General features: G+C 50.2%; 2 protein-coding genes across 3 annotated transcripts; both read left to right on the forward strand.

The window, feature by feature from the left end:
* The first annotated feature begins 157 nt into the window (after window positions 1–157).
* USP5 (ubiquitin specific peptidase 5) lies at window positions 158–14,989 on the forward strand. 2 transcript variants are annotated; one of them, XM_021549111.4, is made up of 20 exons: window positions 158–287; window positions 1,708–1,833; window positions 2,163–2,229; window positions 5,026–5,159; window positions 5,460–5,605; window positions 5,896–6,080; window positions 6,634–6,728; window positions 7,241–7,434; window positions 7,586–7,657; window positions 8,876–8,957; window positions 9,177–9,302; window positions 9,742–9,895; window positions 10,280–10,454; window positions 11,808–11,896; window positions 12,092–12,283; window positions 12,822–12,965; window positions 13,119–13,264; window positions 13,349–13,502; window positions 14,144–14,228; window positions 14,389–14,989. In XM_021549111.4, exons 1-20 carry the CDS (start codon window positions 180–182, stop codon window positions 14,480–14,482), a joined length of 2,568 nt encoding a protein of 855 aa, XP_021404786.1. In that variant the 5' UTR covers window positions 158–179; the 3' UTR covers window positions 14,483–14,989. The 2 variants fall into 2 exon arrangements, with proteins under 2 accessions (XP_021404786.1, XP_021404787.1); XM_021549112.4 differs by having other exon boundaries at window positions 12,092–12,214.
* A 140-nt stretch (window positions 14,990–15,129) lies between these two features.
* TPI1 (triosephosphate isomerase 1) lies at window positions 15,130–17,802 on the forward strand. The gene is made up of 7 exons (XM_021549125.4): window positions 15,130–15,299; window positions 15,945–16,068; window positions 16,144–16,228; window positions 16,355–16,487; window positions 16,597–16,682; window positions 16,873–16,960; window positions 17,233–17,802. Exons 1-7 carry the CDS (start codon window positions 15,188–15,190, stop codon window positions 17,349–17,351), a joined length of 747 nt encoding a protein of 248 aa, XP_021404800.1. The 5' UTR covers window positions 15,130–15,187; the 3' UTR covers window positions 17,352–17,802.
* Window positions 17,803–20,242: the final 2,440 nt, after the last annotated feature.

Raw genomic sequence — 20,242 nt, forward strand, 5'->3', positions numbered from 1 at the left:
AGGAGCCCGGCACCGCCTCCCGCGATGGCCGAAGGGCGATTGCGATTGGGCGAGCCGGCGGGTTGGCACGGCGAGTCCGGCCTCCAGCCTCGCTGCCGATTGGCCAGGACCCGCCTGACCGCGCTGGGCTGCGATTGGGCGGGGCGGGGCTGTGGGCGGTGCCGCGGTGAGCCGCTGTCATGGCGGAGCTGAGCGAGGCGCTGCTGTCGGTGTTGCCGTCCATCCGGGTGCCCAAGGCCGGCGACCGCGTCCACAAGGACGAGTGCGCCTTCTCCTTCGACACGCCGGTAAGCGCGCCCCGACGCCGGCCCGCCCGCCGTCCCGGGCTGCTCCCGCCGCGGCCGGCTCCCACCCCGCCGCCAGCCGGGGCGCAGCTCGCGCGGGGCCTCATGGGATTTGTAGTTCCCCGGCGGCCGCGGCGGCCGCTCCCGGGCGGCGCGTAGGGCCCTCGCGGACTACTGTGCCCGGCGTGCCCCGCGGCGCGCCCCGCCCGCCCGCTGCGCGCTGGGGGCTGTAGTTCTGGGGCCGAGGCGGGCGTGGGCAGGGCTCTCGCTCCGATCAGCGGCGGCCCGCCGGCAGCCCCGGAGAGGGAGCGCCCCCAGCCCGAACCCTCCGTGTGGAGGGCCGCCAGGACTTCTACTCCAGCGGAGGGCGGGGGTCGGGCGCGTCCCAGGCCCACCCCCGGCGGTGGAGGGGCGGGCCGGGGGTCCCGCCCTGCCCGGGTCCGAGCCACCTCCCCGCCCTCGCCGCGCAGCGTGGCCCGGCAGGCGGGGGGCGAGGCGCTGCTGTGTCATTAAGATGGCAGTGGTCCCTTCTCCAGCCATCTCCACGCCGCTGACATCCCTGCGCTTCCTGCGCTACCCCTGCTCGGCCTGAGGGGACCGAAGGCAGCGGGAGGGCGAGGTGCCCCTTGAGCTTTCTCCCGGGTGCCTGGCCGGGCTGAGCCCTAGCCCGGCAGAAATGGGCTGCAGCTGGAAGATACGGCTCCTTCGAGGCAGCAGCACATGGCGGCCCGGCCCTTTCTCTCCCCGAGCTCCACAGTGATGCCTGACCCTGCACTGCCCTCTCCGTCTCAGTCCCAGCAGCTTCTGAAAGCTTCTTAGTGGTTCCCCTCCTTTCCAGCCTCTGCATTTGTTTTCCCTGCCCCTTCAATCTGAAAAGGGTATCTGCTGAATGAGTGGGTGTTCTCCAGCTGCTGATGGGACGGTGGGGGCACGTTCTGTATCTGTTTCCAAACTGCTCACAGGCTTTTGAACACAACAGCAAAAGTAAATGGTGGCCTGTCAACCTTCCTCACACTGTAGCTTGGCAGCATTCCCTATGGCACTGGAAGTCATGTGTTTGGACAGGGTGCCACAGTTTTGCTCGTAATTATTGTACCATGCTCTGAACTTGTAAACTGTGTGTGCTAGGAGCCTTTTACAAGATAAGCTCCTGTGGAAACTGAGGCTTTCCTGATTTGGTAGCATCCTGCCATAAATGAACACGCAAATAGTTTTTTAAATACATCATCATGACGGGAGTACCTGTTCTTCTGGGACAGCCAGGCTGGGCTTGCCATCCTTTTTCTTACTGCTTGTGGCTACTATGTAGGGATGAGCTGTTGCCATGACTTAAGGAATAATGACTAGTCTGTCATGCCTATCCTAGCAGCTGGAATGCTATTCCTTACCACCTCCCTTCAGTTTTGTCCCTCCTTCCTTCCAGGAGTCAGATGGCGGCTTGTATATCTGCATGAACACGTTCCTGGGCTTTGGGAAGCAGTATGTGGAAAAGCACTATCAGAAAACAGGCCAGCGGGTCTACCTGCACCTCAAAAGAACACGTAAACCGGTAAAAAAATGAAAATACATACGCTTCAGCTTGTTCTGAAATTGAGAGCCAGGCTGTGTCTGTGTATTCCATCAGATACAGTTTGCTCTCCTGAGATACAGCTGTTGTTTTTCCTGGTGAATTGAGGGACACCAGTGCTCCAGTTCTGCTTATGCTAAGTTGTCATATGGATTGCCCATGTTATTTCTGCCTGGTTTCATTCTGTTTTCAGAGTAGCTTGATTTCAATCCCTAAGTGCCTGATTTATCCATCCTTTCTAACACCTAAGGCTTGCCACAGTGTGCCTGTCCCCTTAACTCTTACTTCCCTATTTCTTCTCAATGCCACAGAAGGAAGAAGACACCAACTCCAGCGCTGGGGACCCCCCGAGGAAGAAACCAACCCGCTTGGCTATTGGTAAGGAAGCACCTATGTACTGTATGGTGCCTGTGTTCAGCCAGTCCTCTGGAACTGCTTGGTTTGTCTCTTTTGCTTTACTCTTCTTGGCTAGTATCCCTGGCCAAATTCAGAATTCCTGTTTTCCAGTGTGTCTCGGGTGAGCAGTTTCTGTAGAACAGCCTTTAGGGTGGTAGTTGTGTTCTATATCCAGCGTTGCATCTTGTTTTCCATGGATAAGTATGTTTTTTATCCTCTGCCGTGATCCCACGTGCCTGGCTCAGGTTGGTGTGGGGATCACCAGACTGGGACTGTTGCTTAAACACAATGTGCCCAGCATGGGGCTGAAGTAAGTTTGAGAAAATATATGTCTGAGAAAAGTAAGTTTGAAGGTTCTGGCAGGTAAACTGTTTTTTAAACTCCTCTGATATTGAACTAGCATTATTGATATAGATGCAAAGAAATTAATGGGAAATGCTGCATTAACATTTTTGGTTCATTAGGTCTTAAAAAGCTGATACTGGAGGAAATACATATGGACATTAAAACATAAAAAATATTTTTAATGTTCCTTTTTTTGGAAGAACAATGCCAGTGTTCCATTACTGTCTTTCACCGCCTGCAAGGGCTGCTGTGGCAATCAATGGAGATGCTGCTTATTTGGAGCAGTCTCAGATGGTAATTTCTGAGCCATTACGGAGACAGATAAAGGAAGGGACAGGAACATTGTAGCAGTAACAGGTTCTTGGCTTGCTGGAAGCTGACCACTAGACGGAAATCCAGAATCTGGACTGTGAATGTCTTGATTTTGGCTCACTTTTTCCCTGGTGAGGATGCCCAGTGACTCGTCTACTGCCAGAGCACAAATACCACTGTTAAGACTGGCAGCTGCTCCCTGTTTTGCTGGTGAGCTGAATAGATCCCCATAGATCACTTCAGGCAAAATTGAGGCTGGAGTCTGTTTCTTCAGATAGCCAGTGCTTTTATGTATATATATTATTATGCTGCTTTGGGAGGGATGAGGCCCAGTCTGCATTATGAGTTATTTCTGCATCCTGAATTCTACAAAGGTCCTGCAACATGTGTTGTCAGTGGGTTGGCAAATATCTGCCTGTGATAACAGCTCAGTGGTGTGAACGGAGCAAGAGAGAATAAAATAAAGTATTAGCCCTGTGAGGCAATGGTCTCAAGTTCAGGAGAAGTTTTTTTTTTAATCTTTGTTTTAGCTCAACTCTAGTGGTATAGCTAATCCTGACACGGGATATTTTTTTTTAAGTACTAGAAAGATTTGCAAGCAAAATGTAGCCCTTGATCTCTCTGTACCTCACTTGCCCTCTCAATAACAAGAAAAGATCTGCAGTGCTTGCCTCCTATGCCTGCATGTTGGCTGATGGACTTTTGTGGTGTGTAGTGCTTAGGTACCACCCTGGAAAGGGAGGCAGTACCTCAGGGCAAGCTGGTGCCTATAGACCCTCTCTCTTCCTCATATGGTGCCTCAGAAGGTTCTCATGGCCACCTGAGGGGACCTCAGCAGTCTGGTTTAGTTTGTTTAGAGTTCAGGATTTGTGTAATGCCTTGCAGGGGTTGTGTATTGCTTTACTCTATGAAGTAGTGACAGGAAATCTCTGGGCTGTGCTGAAGAGGCACAGAAGAGGATTATCTAGGTATCTTGTTGCATGATGCTGGTGACTGTTTTCTAAAATCTTTGTGTTCATATACAGAAGTTTGTGCATAGTGTAAAAATTGCAGGTATCTAAGAGGGAGTTGCAGGAGATGTCATGGGATTGGATACTTTTGACAAGGATGTTTTAAGGAAATACAGAAGTGATTATCAGAACTGTGATGCACACAGGATTCTTGAGGCAGAAGCACTGAGCAGCAAAAGTTCTTATTCCCTTCAGAGATTTGTTGCAGCTGCAGATGTTCAGATATTTGTTGCAGAGATTATTGCAATCACAGCATGCAATTTTTCCAGAAACAAAGGAAATTCAGTTTAAAAACACAGGGGGTTTAGGCTGCTAATAAGCCACGTATCTTCTGCTTGTTTCCTTTTGGGATGTAGGATGTGAATACCTAGAGAACAGAGAAGGCCAGGCTTTTCCTCTGAGTACCTATATAGTCCAAAAACTGTAGGTGAGGAAATCTGCAGAAACTGCAGATGTTTTGGTGAGCATCCATGATGACTCTTTACAACTGGCAAATAACCTTTTACGTATGGATCTCCAGTTTCTGGTGCAACCTCTGGAAAGCACAGCTAGGTGTGCATAGAAACTACTGTCACTATACCTTTGCTCAGGCTTTTTCTGCAATTCTGGGTGTTTTGGTTCCAGAAGAGCTCCTGCTTCTTCTTGCTTGAATGCAGGACTGTAGACTATCCTTTCTGGTAAAGGCAAGAAAGAAAGAGAGGCAGGCTTCTTAAAGATGCTGATAGACCTGACCTTTGCCCTGGCTTACAAGATGCTCTCTTCATGCACATCTCCATTTGTTGTCTTGAGTATTCTGGTTAAGGTTGAGCCAATGCCTCTCTAGAGGAGGTTTGATTTTCTTCCTAGTTGTAGCCAGAGTCTGGAGATTGTTTTTAAGTATTTGTTAAAAGCTGGGGAAAACAAAATCTATTGTCACTAGGCTTATAATTGTTCCTGTAAAGTCCACAGCACCAGCAGAAGCTCTAGGATCCAGAAGTGGAAGAAAGCTTGTGGATCGCTGATTTAGATCATTGTCTTAGTCGTGGTGCCTTATCTCATGTATGCTGTGGGGAAAGAAGCTTTTCAAGCCATTTGGTTTCACCTGTTACCACGATGTTTTTTCTTCCTGTAGGTGTAGAAGGTGGATTTGACATCACAGAAGAAAAGTTTGAATATGACGAAGATGTAAAAATAGTAATTTTGCCGGACCATTTGGATATTCCACGTGATGGGCTAGAGGGACTACCAGACATGGTCAAAGACAGGGTATGTTTGGGTGGAGGGCTGTGTTTACTGTTGTTGAGGAAATGTACCATTACAGAGAAGGAAACTGTCCTGTAAAAGGGATCCTGCAGAGCTGCTGTGAAGTCTCAGCTGGCAGTCATCAGGATTGCTTTGCACTTAGACAGTGCTGTATATTACAGAGATCTGGCTTGTGTGTGACTGAGGCTCCTCAAAGTCCCAACCAACTTGCCTAAATGTGGAGTGTCGTGGCACTGGAAGCTTCTTGTGCCCTTACTGTGGTAGGCCAGCCCTTCATGTTTTCTCCTGCTGTCCTGATTCCAGATTGCCAGTGCGATTGAGGCCATCCTGACAGCAGATTCAGCCTCACGGAAGCAGGAGGTGCAGGCTTGGGATGGGGAGGTTCGACGTGTTTCCAAACACGCCTTTTCCCTGCACCAGCTTCAGAACGATGTCCGCATCCCACCGTGGTGAGCAGAGTACCAGAACTTGCTGTGTCACTTGTGTCCCAGGCCCTTCTTCTGTGCTGGGCTGCGGAGCAGATGAGACTTCTTTTGTGAGTCTCCAGGTGTGCTTGTCACAGTAGATTCAGGGGAGGTGGCACACTGGGGTATGTCAGGATTCTCAGTGTTCTGTAGTAAAAGAGGAATGAGATCGCTTTATACTGCGGATGTTGCAGTGGGCAGCAGTGGCAAGGGCTTGGGAGGTAGAACCCAGAGGTTTTCCCTCTGATCTCTTTTTCTCTGTTCCGTGTCAATAGTGGCTGGAAGTGCAGCAAGTGTGACATGAAGGAGAACCTGTGGCTGAACATGACCGACGGAGCCATCCTCTGTGGTCGGCGCTATTTTGATGGCAGTGGTGGCAACAACCATGCGGTCGAGCACTACCGAGAAACTGGCTACCCGCTGGCTGTGAAACTGGGAACAATTACTCCTGATGGGGCTGGTGAGAAGGGGGTTCCTCCCCAGGTTAGGGATGCCAGGCACCTCTCAGGCTGACACAGATCTCTTGCAGGTATTAGGGTGGTGTTGGCCATCTTGTGACCTGGAACATGCAGTATCATCCCATTGTGAATTTTCCCCCTCTGACCTGCTTCTTGTGTGAGGCAAAGAGAGAGCTGATAAAAAAGCCTTGCCTTTCTCTGCCTCTCCCTTGTAATTGTGAGCTTTCAGAGTAGTTATCCAGGTTGCCATCTGATTTTCTGTGTTGGGGTGTTTATCAAAGAACCCTGTGTTCAAATCCTGAGCAGAGAGTATATGGCAGAGTAACCCATTTTCATTACTCCTGGCATAAGTGTACCTCTGTACCCTGATTGGTGACAAAATTGTCTTGTCACATGTTTAGGAGGAATCTTGTTATGTTATTCTGCTGAGAAAGGGCAGAAAGCCCAACAGCTCAGTTTGTCAAAACTCCCAGTTCCAAGCACTTTCTTCATTCAGCTGTGAATATGAGATCACAGGTCATTATAAGTTACTTTTTTTCCTGTTTTCCTGCATAGATGTCTACTCCTATGATGAGGATGACATGGTGTTGGATCCCAACCTGGCAGAACACCTAGCACACTTTGGGATTGACATGCTTAAGATGCAGAAGGTGAGGAGGAAGTGGTGTCCCCTGTAGGCCCAGTAGGACAGAGAAGCACTCTGAGGTGTCTTTGCTTGATTCCAGCTTTCTGTGGCTATGCAGAACCATTCCTGGTCAAGAAACCTTGGGTTTTTTTGTCACACAGAGAGCTGTCTCATCTGCCTCTCTTCTTTTATTGCCTTTTTTGCCTTTCTTTCATGTCCCTCAGGATTATTTCCCTGGGGTTATGTGTCAGTACTGTGGGGAGGAAGCCTCCCAGGTGTTGAGGGGTTTTTTGTTAGTGTGTAGTTTCCATGCCTCTTTCTAGAGAATGGTTCAGCTTTCTCCCATATTTCTTTTTCCTCCTCTTTCTGTCCCAGCTATTCATATATATGGAAACAACTCTTGTTTCTTCCTCCTCTACTTACAGAATAAAACAGAATGAATTTGACTCTGTTTCTCTACAGCATTGTTGCATTTTTCACACCTCTGATGTTGCCTTGAGTCCTCTTTGAGGATTTTCCTGTTCTTTCCCTCTGCAGACAGACAAGACGATGACAGAACTGGAAATAGACATGAACCAGCGCATTGGCGAGTGGGAGCTCATCCAGGAGTCTGGCGTTCAACTCAAGCCCCTCTATGGGCCTGGGTACACTGGTATCCGTAACCTGGGCAACAGTTGCTACCTCAATTCTGTGATGCAGGTGCTGTTCAGTATCCCAGACTTCCAGAGAAAGTAAGTGAGCTTAATCACTCCTTTCCATTAGTCTGGGATCAGTACACAGTCCCCTAGAGCTGGGCGCTTCTGTTGCAGTAGTCATCCTCAGAGCTGCATTTTTACCAGATGAAGCTGCATATCCCCTAGATTGCTCTGTTTTGCTCCACAGGTATGTGGACAAGCTGGAGAAGATATTCCAAAGTGCACCTTCAGACCCCACACAGGATTTCAGCACACAAGTGTACGTAGAATTTTGGTGAGAGAAAGAAGGCTGAGACTGCCTGGATGCATCCCCTCTGTGCTGCTTTGCACCAGGGTTCTCCTTCAAGCCTCACCTCTGTTTCCTTGCCTGTCACCAGAAACACTGATCCTCAGTGATCAATAAGGATCTAAGCCAAGGAAGTTCAGCTGAATGCCCTAGATGGAGAGGACAGAGTGCACCCTGTGTTCATGAGAGGCTCTGAAATGTATTATGCATGTTAAACTGGGGGGTTTTCTGGGAGACAGCTTCTGTCTGCATAACAGATAAAAAGGGCTTGCTGTCTTCAATGGAGGGAGATTATAAAGGGGATACATAGGTTTAGGCAGCTTTATTCTCAGTGGATAACTTATGTATGCTTAAAGAGGCTTCCCTCCAGTGTGGAGAATATGCAGAAGGAGGAACACAAGATTTGGGAGGGAGTTGCATGTTACGTATGTAATGTTTGTGCTGCAGCTGCTTTCAAACAAGCATGTGGAAGTTTGGGTGGGGAGGAATGGAAGGTAGCATTTGTGGACAAGGAGTTCAGTACAGAAGGATTCTAAATTTGGGCAGCCTGGAGTGAGGTGTTCACTGAGAGGGGATTAAGGTGAAACAAGAAGAAAGATGATTGCCTGGGCAAAGGGTTTGGTAAGGTTTGGTTCCAGACAAATGGGAATATGGCAGTAATGATGGGGAAGGACTGGAGTGAAATGGAATAGCAGAAGGGTCTGAGCATAGGAGTAAATCACTGAACACATACTGTTGTCCATTAAGTGCCTGATGCAGTCAATCTTTCCTGTGGGAAAACGTGATCAGTGTGCTCACAGCAGTGCTATTTCTGGCTCAGACAATTTCTCTGTGCCCGGTTGTCTCCTGCACAGTCAGACACTGCTCCATTCCCCCATCAGGCTGCAGCTCAGCTTGGCTGCTGCACAGCTGCCGTGTGGCTCAGCACCAGCTGTTCCTTCGTGTTCTAGTCAGTGTGCAAGCAGTGGTTGAGATTGGCACCCTAAAGCCCTGGTAACTTTGAAGTCAATGATGTCTCCAGGGGCCAGAGAGCAGACCACGATAAGATAATCTTGCCTGGTGCAGCAGAGAAAGCTGTTATCTGTGAGACTGACAGCCCATGGCAGTGTTAAATCTGGATGGGTTGATGTGGCTCCTGGAGCATGTGAGATTGAAGAAACATTGATGCTAACAGTGACTTTGTCATTCCAGAGCCAAACTGGGCCATGGACTGCTTTCTGGGGAGTATTCAAGGCCAGCTTCTGCAGATGGGGAACAACAGCCTGATCAGAAGGTGAGGCTTGGGTATGGCATCCTTTTGATGCATGTATTGCATGAGGTATTGTGTGTGCTACATGGCAAAGGAGGGAGAACCCTTTCTGAAGACATGTGCTGGGGCTTGTTGCAAGGCCTGTCACCTGAAGAAAAGCATGTCTAAGAATAGAGAGCTACCTGCCAGGACACATGCTTGGCAAATTATGACCACCTTCCTCTTCCACATTGTTCTTTGCAGGGTATGCAAAATGGCATTGCTCCACGCATGTTTAAGTCCCTCATTGGAAAGGGGCACCCAGAATTTTCCACTAACAGACAGCAAGATGCCCAGGAATTCTTTCTGCACTTCATCAACATGGTGGAGGTAATGGTTGAGTCTAACTGACAAATCACAGATAAGTCCAGCTTGATTTTCTTCATACAGCAAGGGGTGAGGAGTGGAGGTGAGAAGCTGGCAGTTGGAGCAGAGAGAGGGAAAGAACACAGGGAAATGGGCCATCTAGCACCTGCCAGGGTGGAGAAGGAGAGGTGCTTGGCCATGTTTTCAGAGCTGATTCCATGGAGAAGTCTTTTTTGGGAGTGGCACAGCTGGAGGTGTAAAGTTTCTTCTGTAGGAGCAGGAATGCCATGGCTTCCTGGAGTACAGAAGCTGGCTTTAGTTTCCTCTTTGCTGTCTTTTCCAGGGTACTGGGTACAGAAGTGAATCCTCTTCAGCCACATGCTGTGTGACATCACTGTTACTGCAGATAATTTTTTCTGCTATTCTGCTGTTACATCTGTTCTTCTAATTTCTCCTTCCTCAGAGGAACTGCCGCAGCTCGGAGAACCCTAACGAGGTCTTCCGTTTTCTGGTGGAGGAGAAGCTGAAGTGCCTGGCCACAGAAAAGGTGAAATACACCCAGCGTGTGGACTATATTATGCAGCTGCCTGTGCCCATGGATGCTGCACTCAACAAAGGTCAGTAATGTGCCTACACCAGAACAGTAGCAAGCCCTGTGTTTCTATATTATACTATTCTTACAGAGCTCCTTAAATGAGAAAGGGACTTCTTTGCCACTTCTGAGGCCAGGTCCTTCTCCTGCTTTTGTGGGATCGGGCTGATTCTTCAAAGGTGGTGTGACACGGATGTCCCTCTAGAGCCTCTCCCTCGGCCACCACAAGCTGGGCTGTGACTCAGCAGCAAACGAGGAGTGACTGCAGTGGCAGAGCTGTGCTCTGGAAGCTGTGCTCCGTGCTTGATGGCGTATATCTATAGGCCTGCTCTGCCTCTGGGTGTAGCTTGCAGCAGTCGCTTTGTAGGTACCTAGAGGTGTTCCTTGACTCCCCTGCTTTATTCTCTAGATGAACTGCTGGAATATGAGGAGAAGAAGAGGCAGGCAGAGGAGGAGAAGCAGCCTCTGCCTGAGCTGGTGCGAGCCAAGGTGCCTTTCAGCTCCTGCCTAGAGGCCTATGGAGCTCCAGAGCAGGTGGATGATTTCTGGAGCACAGCCTTGCAGGCCAAGTCTGTGGCTCTCAAGTAAGTGTGTGTCAGCTAAGCTGTGATGAACTGGCCATAGCTGCTTCTCTGGGGACTTGTAGTGGCTTGGGGGAAGAACCATTATTGAAGCTTTGTAGCCCTCCACACCCTGGGCCCATAGAACATTGAAGCAGAGAGGGGATCAGTCCATCAGTGCTGGAGTGGTTACCCTCAGTAGGCAGAGCGGCAGTGCTAGTGGAGTCCAATTACAAACTCTCGCACTAGTCATCAGATTTCTCAGTTGCTGAGGGGCTATGAAAACACAGTGATATTTCAGAAAACTAGTAGTTGTTACTGTAAATTTAAAATTTAGCTTTGAAATCTGCACTGACTGTATGATGACGATGATCTTACACTATGTCTAAAATTCCTTCAAGTTTTAAGCTGTGAAGATTTGAGCAGAACACTGAGTGTAACAGATGCATGAGTTCTTTGAAAGAATGCTAGTTTAAATGCTAGTAGCAAGGTTTAAAAACCAGATTTAATTTTTCTCACTGCTTGTAGCACATGCAACAGTGCAAAGTTGAAGTGACAAAATTACAAATGTAAGCAGCTTTCTGCTGTGATGTATATACTGCTGAGTATTCTTTTGCAATGAAAGTCATGAAAGAGTTGGAAGGGCTTTTCTATACTCCATTATTAATGGATTAATTAATTAAATTATTAAATTCTCTACTATTAAGCAATAGCTACTATAAACAAATAACACATTGAAAAGTAACATTTTGTTTTAATTTTTACTGAGTTGTATTCAAACACTTTACTGTCACTTGATTTAGTTCTACAGCATCTTGCAATTATCACCTGGTAATGAGTATCTGTCTCACTTAGAAGTGCTTCTCCCTTCACAAACATTCCCGTCTGTTTCATAGCTTCCAGACACTTTCTCTCTCAAATTGTCTAACTAAAAAATGTTTTATTGAATTTGGTTAACTTAAAATTCACTGCTTCTGTTTCATATCCAAAAAAGCGCTCTTATGCTTGAAAGCTTGACAGTTCCTGCATGTTCTGTTGCTCTAATAAAAGATGTTATTTCCACTACATTCCTTAAGAGTTAGACTTCCAATTAAACAAAATCTGACCAGGTTTGTAAAATACAGGATTGGAAGGTAGAGCATATGTACAATTTTTTCTCATCTCCAAGATTTGCATTCCATCTCATCAGGGCTTCTGTCTTAGAAATAGTTCTGTGTTTGAGGAGCTTTAAGCTCAGTATAGAAGAGCTGCACAGACAGGTGTGTCCCCCAACTTGCTCAGGACATGGTTCTGTCCTGCTCACTGATTTATTGGATCAGCTAGATACCCTTAGTCTTTGCTGACCAGGTATTTAAAAATATTACGTGTCTCTTTCAGAACAACACGGTTCGCCTCTTTCCCAGACTATCTGGTCATCCAGATCAAGAAGTTCACCTTTGGTCTGGACTGGGTGCCCAAAAAACTCGGTAAGGAGGATGAGAAGTACAGAGCATATAGGTACTGGGAGTCACATATGGATATTGTGGTCACTGCTGCCAGGAGGAAAGTGACTATCCCAAAAGTTGCTGCAGGCATCCCCAGGGACTTACCCTTCTAGATCTCCCAGCTGAGTCCTTTGTTTCTGCCCCTACGTGGAGGCTGAGCAAGACCATATCTTGCAGATGTTTCCATTGAAATGCCAGAGGAGCTGGATATCTCTGCACTGCAGGGAACGGGGCTGCAGGAAGGAGAGGAAGAAATGCCAGACATCGCACCCCCACTGGTGACACCAGATGAGCCCAAAGGTAGCCTGGGGTTCTATGGCAACGAGGACGACGACTCCTTCTGCTCCCCTCACTTCTCCTCTCCGACATGTTAGTGATTCTCCTCCTCTCTTCCTGATGCCTGACTCATTTCCTTGCTCTCCTTGCCTTGTGTCCCATGCTAGCAGTTTCCCACTTGCTCAGACTTTCCCTGTCCTTTTGTCAGCGATTGCCAGCTGCCTCCCTTGCATGCCTGTTATGCAAGAGTGTTATGCAAGGGGGTTTATTGATTCCTGTTCTGTGCAAGATGGGGTGGCGTGTCTGGTGCATTTAGAGGAGACAGAGCTGGGATTTATACAGCATTTAATTGGTAGGGGTATTTAATTTTTACAAACCACAGTGGGAGGTCGGGTTCAGAGCCTAGGGAAGAGCCAGTGCTCCTGAGTTCATGGGTTGAATCATTTTGTTCTTTGCCTGTGTGTGAGACTGCTCTTCTGAAGAAGAAAGGTGGCTGAGAAAAGCCATGAGATGGAAGGTGGTGTGAAATAAAGCTAGGAAGTGGTGGCTTTGGAGGCTGTGTGACATGAGACAAAATGGAGCCAGCAGGGATGGGTGGGAGTGGGTGGCTCTAACTTCTGTCTCCCCACAGCACCCATGCTGGATGAGTCGGTGATTATCCAGCTAGTGGAAATGGGCTTTCCCATGGATGCCTGCCGCAAAGCCGTGTATTACACAGGGAACAGTGGGGTTGAGGCGGCCATGAACTGGGTCATGTCACATATGGACGATCCAGGTATGAGGCCATGGGCATGGTGAAGCTTTCTGCTGCTTCTGGGCTGTTCTTGTGTCCTACTACCACAGTGGAAAACTGAAGTAGTTTGGACTTGGGCTGTACCCTCTTGGAGAGATCTGATTACTCGGAGCTGTGTTGTGTTTCCTGCTGCAGACTTTGCTAACCCATTAGTTCTCCCTGGATCCAGTGGGCCAGGGTCAACTATTGCCTGCCCAGACCCTCCTTCGGAAGACAGTGTGGCCACCATTGTCTCCATGGGCTTCTCCCGGGACCAGGCAATGAAAGCGCTTAGAGCCACGGTGAGAGGCATGGGTGACATCAGAGTGCAAGGATTTTCTCAGGAACAGGAATTCTCAAGTTCACTGTCGTCTTCTTCCTTCCAGAACAACAGTCTGGAGCGTGCTGTGGATTGGATCTTTAGTCACATCGATGACCTCGATGCAGAAGCTGCTATGGATATCTCAGAGGGGCGCTCGGCAGCCGAGTCCATCTCTGAATCCATCCCTGTGGGTCCCAAAGTCCGCGATGGGCCTGGAAGTGAGTTCCAAGCCATAGGAATGTGGATTTTGGGGTGCAAATTCAACATAGCTTTGTCATTCCTGATCCATGCAGTACTGCAGGTTTTAGCAGCAGCAGCTACTGCAGAGCTGGTCTGGTTGTAGAGGTGGAAGCAGGGAGGAGGAGGGAAGGTATGGCAAAGTAGTCTAGATCCTTCAGGCTGGATGAGTGTTAACCTGGAAGCCAATAAGAGAGAGGTTGGGGAAGGGCCATGAAGAGAAAGGAAGGGCTGTGCTGCTTTTGTCCAGTGGTTCTAGGAGGCTTTTTTGCTCTCTTGGTTCCCACTGAAAAAAATAGTTCCGGTTTGTGCACAGAATTTGTGCCAGTGGTGCTTGGCTCCTGGGTGCCAGAGGGAGGCAAAATCCCTGCCTTACCCATCCAGGAGCCATGGCCCAAATAGAAAGTTGGAAGAGAGAAGTTTAAATGGAAGTCAGCATCTCCCATTTCCCTCTGTGTTTGGCCTTAAGACCACTGACAGTCACACTTGATGGGGATCCAGTTCTAAATTATTACCCAGCAGAGCTTCCTTCAGGGATCCTTCTCTAGAGAGGGCCTTGCAGAGGATGTTAGGGTGTAAGACATCTTTCCCTGACAATCCTCTCTTCCCTCCTTCTTTCAAGAATATCAGCTGTTTGCCTTCATCAGCCACATGGGCACTTCAACTATGTGTGGACATTATGTTTGTCACATCAAGAAAGATGGCAGGTAAGGATTTCCACAGTGTAAGGGAACTGAGGTACTGGTTTTAAATCCCCAGCCTGCCCTGTTTCTTCAGAAGTCTTGGGGGGTTGGGACTGAGAGCAGGCAATCGAGTTGTGTCTTAACCACGAATGGCATTCCTGAGCTCCTCTTGCTCCTGTTGCAGGTGGGTGATCTACAACGACCAGAAAGTCTGTGCTTCTGAGAAGCCCCCCAAGGACCTGGGCTACATCTACTTCTATCAGCGGATTCCCAGCTAGAACATCCTCTTGCTGTGTGTGGTGGGGGGAAAGTGGGCTGAAGCTGTCGGGGGGGGAAAGGGGTGGGGGCAGTGAGGGTGGGAGCAGGGTCCTTCTCTTCTCTGCTGCTTTCCCCGGTCCCTTCACGGCCTCTCTGTGGAGACACGGGGATACAAGAGTTCACTGACTGATCGACTGGGGGCTGGAGCCCCCGTGGACATGAGTGAAGGGGGTTTGGGGGGTTGGGAATATCTGTTTCTGTAGGAAATGTCCTCACTGTCCCCACCCCCGTGCCACACAGCCCTAGTGCTTCGCTGCTTGGTGGGATGATGCCACCTCCTTGCTGTCCGGAAGGAGAGGAGGGGGCTCGTGTGTACGTGTGGCTTGTGAATGGGGGGGGTTCCTCCTGCCCGCCCTGTCGGGCGGGGGCGTGGGGCGGGCAGCAAGGCGGGCCACGGGCAGCGCTTCCCCTTGTGTGCCCTTGAGATGCCAAAATACACGAGGGACAAAATAAAAGCCGAAATTCCCCCCTGGCTCCTGTCTGAGCCCGCCTGGCCGCGGGAGCGCGCGGGCGGGGCGGGGCGGGGCGGGCCCGCGCGGGGCGGGGCGGGGTGGGCGGGGCCTCGGCCGCCGCCGGGCTATAAAAGGGCGCCGGTCTCCGCGCTGCCGCCGCCGCTGACCTTCGCGTCTCCTCCGCCGCCGGCCCCGCTCCCGCTCCCTCCCGCCATGGCGCCCAGGAAGTTCTTCGTGGGGGGCAACTGGAAGATGAACGGCGACAAGAAGAGCCTGGGCGAGCTCATCCACACGCTGAATAGCGCCAAGCTCTCCGCCGACACCGGTGAGGGCGCGGCCCGCACGTAGCGCACGTCCCACACGGCCCTGCGGAGCCGGGGACCGGGCCCGGGCCCGGGCGGGGGAGCGCCAAATGTCAGAGGGCGGCGGGGCCTAAATATAACCCCGCGGCTAAATATACTCGCGAAACCGGATCCGGGCTGCTGCGGGCCCGGCCGCCACGTGCGGCCGACCCCCGGGGACCCCGCGCGGCGGGCCCGGGCCTCCCCTCGGCCTGGCCCCCGCGCCCTGCGAGCGGCGGTCTCGGAGCACCGAGCTGCGCTGCGCCCGCCCCGCCGCCGCGCCCGGCTATACCCCCAGGCGCAGCCCGGTTCGGCCAGGCCAGGCTGCAGGGTGGGATTCTCACGCGATCGTTCATTTGGGCACTTCCCAAGGGACCCCTGTGAGCTGGCCGTCGGCATGGTGTCGCCTGTCCAGCCCCCTAGAAAGGGCTTTCCTCCCTGCTGTTGAGTAATCGGATAGCGGGGATTGCCCTGTGGCAGAGGGGCCACCAAATGTCAGTGAGGAGGGGCAGGCTGTGCCTTCCCAGGAGAGAGGGATGACCTCTTGCGGCTGGGATTTGGGATCAGTGGCTGGGTACAGTTTCTGCCCTTTTCCTGTCACAAGGGTTACAAGGTGCTTTGCCTTGCAGAGGTGGTTTGTGGAGCCCCTGCCATCTACCTAGACTTTGCCCGTCAGAAGCTCGATGCAAAGATTGGCGTGGCAGCACAGAACTGTTATAAAGTACCAAAAGGAGCTTTCACAGGAGAGATCAGGTGAGCCCAGAGAATAAAGTTAGGGTGCCTCTGGGATGTGAACTTCCTCCAGTGAGTCATCTCCTTTCTCCCCAGCCCAGCAATGATCAAGGATATTGGAGCTGCATGGGTGATCCTCGGCCACTCAGAGCGAAGGCATGTTTTTGGAGAGTCTGATGAGGTGAGTGGCCTCATAGAATGGAGACATGGTCCAGTTACAATGGGTCTGCAAAGACTGAGAAAGTGAACAATTAAAACATACCTCCAACCTGTTTTATTGGCTGCCTTGTTTCTTTTCCATTCCCAGCTGATTGGACAGAAGGTGGCTCATGCTCTGGCTGAGGGCCTTGGAGTCATTGCCTGTATTGGAGAGAAGCTGGATGAGAGAGAAGCTGGCATAACAGAGAAAGTGGTTTTTGAACAGACCAAGGCTATTGCTGGTAAGAGGAAAAAGAAATGGTTGATTTGGTTTTTTTTTTAGCCATTTTCTAGCTCTGCTCTTCCCAGTATGGGGGTATTGTGCTTACCTCTACCTTCTCTCCTCCCTAGATAATGTGAAGGACTGGAGTAAAGTGGTTCTTGCCTATGAGCCAGTTTGGGCTATTGGAACTGGTAAAACTGCAACTCCCCAACAGGTATGAGCATGGGAGGTGCTGCTTAAATGACCAACTGACCCTTCCCCCTCAGGAAACCTTCCTGAAGATTCTTACGGAGAATCTCTTGGAGATTCTCAGTGACTTAGAGAATATCTGTTCCCTTGTCTTTGGAAGGGAACTGTGTGCAGAATGGCTCATGCCTCAGTGTGACTCCTGCGTTGTGTTGCAGGCTCAGGAAGTTCATGAGAAGCTGCGGGGGTGGCTGAAAAGCCACGTGTCTGATGCTGTTGCTCAGTCAACTAGGATTATCTATGGAGGTAAGTGAGTCTGGAGCGACTTTCCAGGGCAGGAAGTGCTTCATTTCTCTACCTGTTGCTGCAGTTGTACATAATTTCTTCCTGGCAAGGAAACTCTTGACTTTCAGGGCATAAAGAATCACCTTCTAGCTTGTTTGGGTAGCTTGCTTGGATAAATGGGAGAGTCTTGCTGTCTGTAAGAGGTGGCTGGTACCTTGCCAGTCCTGCCTTTGCTCTGGCCCCATTTTCCTAGAGCTGGCACATCTGACCTTAAAACACTGCTCCCTCCTTAGGTTCTGTCACTGGCAGCAACTGTAAGGAGCTGGCCTCTCAGCATGATGTGGATGGCTTCCTTGTTGGTGGAGCTTCTCTCAAGCCAGAGTTTGTGGATATTATCAATGCCAAACACTGAAGCACCCCATGAGGAGCTGTCCCTTGTGGTAAAGAAGTGGAAGCAAGAAGGGACCTTTTGTTGCACACATCTCAGTACGGAGGCCTCCCTTGAGGCTTTCCCCCTCCACAGTCATTGTTCTAGATGTTCTGCTAACCACCCCCACCACGTCAGAGTCCTGTCTGCAGGAGCCTGTCTCGGCAGAGTCTTGACAAGTCTCCACTCTGAGCTGAATCCTCAGTTTCCTGTTGACCTGTTCAGAGCTCACAGCCCACCTGGCCAGTATCTCTCCCTTTCCCTGCAGCCCTGCAGGGACAGGGAGCCGCTGGTGCTGCGGGGAGGAAAAAGGAACCACAGTCTCTTGCATCCTTCAGCTCCATCAGCAAGGAATCTCTCAGCTTAGACCCTTGTGAGATGTCTTACCTCACCTGTGTCCCGTACTGAACAATAAATGAAAAACAGAAAAAGCAAAGGTGTGTCCTGGATCTTACTTGGAAGCATCTCGGGGACAAGCAGCATAGAGAACTTACTGCTTTTTGAGGTGGCTGGTTGCAGAGAGGGTTTTGTGGGCTTTTCCCTGAGAGCCCACCATTACTGCAGTAGGCACTACATGGGTTCAACCTGCATCTTGCTTCTGTCATGTAACAGCTCTTCTTTGGGCCTGTGGTGATTCTGTTATATCTGTGTGTCTATTCCAGTAGCTGCTGGAGCACCTGGCTGTTCCACCAGTGAGCCAGTCTTCCCTGGCAGGCTCAGTAATGTGCTCATCCATGCTCTTTGCCTGTAAGCCTGGTAATTGACTTTGCTCACTCAATGTAGAGTGGAGCAGCTCAGTCTCTGCAGGGAAGGATTTTATTTAGGCCCTGTGTTGGGGCAGTACTTGCTGCTTGCTTTCAGCCATGTGCTGGTGGGTGAGAAAGCAAGACTTGATGTTACTTCCCAGCTAGCTGCTGGGGTTTTTTTGGTAGTACTGAGGGTGATGAAAAAAAAGTGCCTTACAAGGAGGAGCTTATTTGTGAGGCAGTACATCCTTGGGAGCCTATGGACAGTGTTCCAGCTGCTAGTGCTAGCATCACTTGAGGGATAAGGGGCCAAGAGCTGAGGAGCAGGGAGGAAAAAGCCTCTGGTGCTGGGGGCGGTCCTGCTGCCTAGCTGGATGGGAGGGATCTTCCTAGGATATCAAGTGGTCTGAGAAGGACGGGCTTGACAGCAGCAAGGAGATGGCAGCTCCCAGCTCTGTATGTGTGTGGAGTGAAATAGAAAGAAGGAGGATGGTTCAAAGACAAAAAAAAAAAAAAAAAAAAAAAAAAAAAAAAAAAGGCAAACTGAAAACTGTTTTCTATAACCAGAGCACATGTTTCTGAGAGACTGCTGGTCCATGGCTGTAGGTTGGGGCTGTTGGGTCATACAGACCAGAGCAGCAGTGATGCAGCAGGGGCACACGGTGATCCTAAGGCTGCAGGGACTGGGTACAATCACTCAGGGCTGGGCCACCACCCGCTGCAGCTCTGCTATCTGCTCCTGTTCCTGCCCAGCCCTGCCCACAGTACAAGAGCCCAGGAGAGTGACCTACATAGAAGAAAACAGATGGGAGCTGGCATTGATCTTACTGCTTTGAGAGAATTCAGGGGCATGAAAACATTCATTTAATGAGGAATAAACTCATGGAAAATAATTTCTGTATCAGCAGGAGTGCCAGATCTTGTTTCTCTTTTTTTTTTTTGTCTGCTTCCTGGCAGGACTGCAGCTCTCTGGAGTGGAAATACTGCCAGATCCTCACAGCAAACTGTAGTGGTTGGATCTTAAACAGGTTGCTGTTGGAGAAAAATGCACTGTGCCAGATGTAACAGCCTGAGAGAGGCTGCAGTGGCTCCGCATCCTCAGCCCCAAACAATAACCAGGCTGAGCCTGTATTCCCAGTAGGCACCACACACACGCTGGACTCAATGATCCTTGTGGGTATCCCTTTAAACTCAGAATATTCTGTGACTTTGAATATATTGTACTTAAACACAGCCATGGCTGACCACACAGATCTATCCACACAGAGCACTCCCACACAGCACTGACAGCCTCATCCCACGCCCTGCTCCAGCTGAGCAGGACAGAAGTGCGCTAGTGAGCGTCTGTGTCCATCTGTGTATTTACAGAAGAATTTACACTCGTGTACAGCAGGTCTCCTTCCAGCAGCTGCCTCAGGCAGTGCCCAGGAGCTGCCCCTCACTCCCAACCTCTCCAGCCCCCAGCAGCAGCTCCCTGTGGTGTTCTGACCACGAGTTCCTCATGCAGGGCAAAGTGCAGAAGGAGTTTAATGAGAAGATCTGACAGGCTGTGCTGATCAGGTGCAGGACATGGACAAATCATCACAAACCATTTACACAGGACTGGCCCTTTTTATTCCTGTGTGCTGTATTTGTTTCTCTGTGACCTAGGTCACCCTGGCTCCTGCCCTAATCACTCCCTAACGAGTCCTGTGCAATCCCCAAATGCTCTTCCCCTGCGTCTCATCCTGTCCCACACCCCTGAAGACAGTGACACCCCCAATGTTAAAGGTGCTCTGGGGCTGAGGCTCCCCTGGGATGGCACTGGACAGGGTGTTCTTTTCTCTGAGTCCTTAATTTGGGTTTCCACCTGCCACTGTGCCCTTCGAAATGGGCCTTTACTGGGCTGATGGCTCCTGGGACGGGCCTGGAAGCAGCCTGGCAGGTGCTGCTTGGGCTCCCCCTCCTGCCATCACCGCCTGTGCTCCTGTGTGGGTGTGCAGGCCAGGTTTTAGTACATACCCTCCTTAATTGTTGGTATAATTAGGTTTGGGATATAGAATCTAAACAAAAATTTTCTAGTTTAAAGATTCGTGTTTCTGTAATTAGGGGATGTTTAGGGCAGGAGGCAAAGGCAGGAAAGGAAGTGTT

The sequence above is a fragment of the Lonchura striata genome, chromosome 1 (assembly GCF_050655825.1).
Source record: "Lonchura striata isolate lonStrDom1 chromosome 1, ASM5065582v1, whole genome shotgun sequence".
Classification (NCBI taxonomy): Eukaryota; Metazoa; Chordata; class Aves; order Passeriformes; family Estrildidae; genus Lonchura; species Lonchura striata.

Bases quoted from the DNA above. Each gene is read 5' to 3' on its own strand.
- TPI1 (XM_021549125.4), top strand. From the start codon at position 15,188: ATGGCGCCCAGGAAGTTCTTCGTGGGGGGCAACTGGAAGATGAACGGC. The intron at 16,069-16,143 runs GTGAGCCCAGAG...CTTTCTCCCCAG, and splicing joins GCTTTCACAGGAGAGATCAG to CCCAGCAATGATCAAGGATA. The intron at 16,488-16,596 runs GTAAGAGGAAAA...TCTCCTCCCTAG, and splicing joins ACAGACCAAGGCTATTGCTG to ATAATGTGAAGGACTGGAGT.
- USP5 (XM_021549111.4), top strand. From the start codon at position 180: ATGGCGGAGCTGAGCGAGGCGCTGCTGTCGGTGTTGCCGTCCATCCGG. The intron at 5,160-5,459 runs GTATGTTTGGGT...TCCTGATTCCAG, and splicing joins CAGACATGGTCAAAGACAGG to ATTGCCAGTGCGATTGAGGC. The intron at 9,896-10,279 runs GTCAGTAATGTG...TTTATTCTCTAG, and splicing joins GGATGCTGCACTCAACAAAG to ATGAACTGCTGGAATATGAG.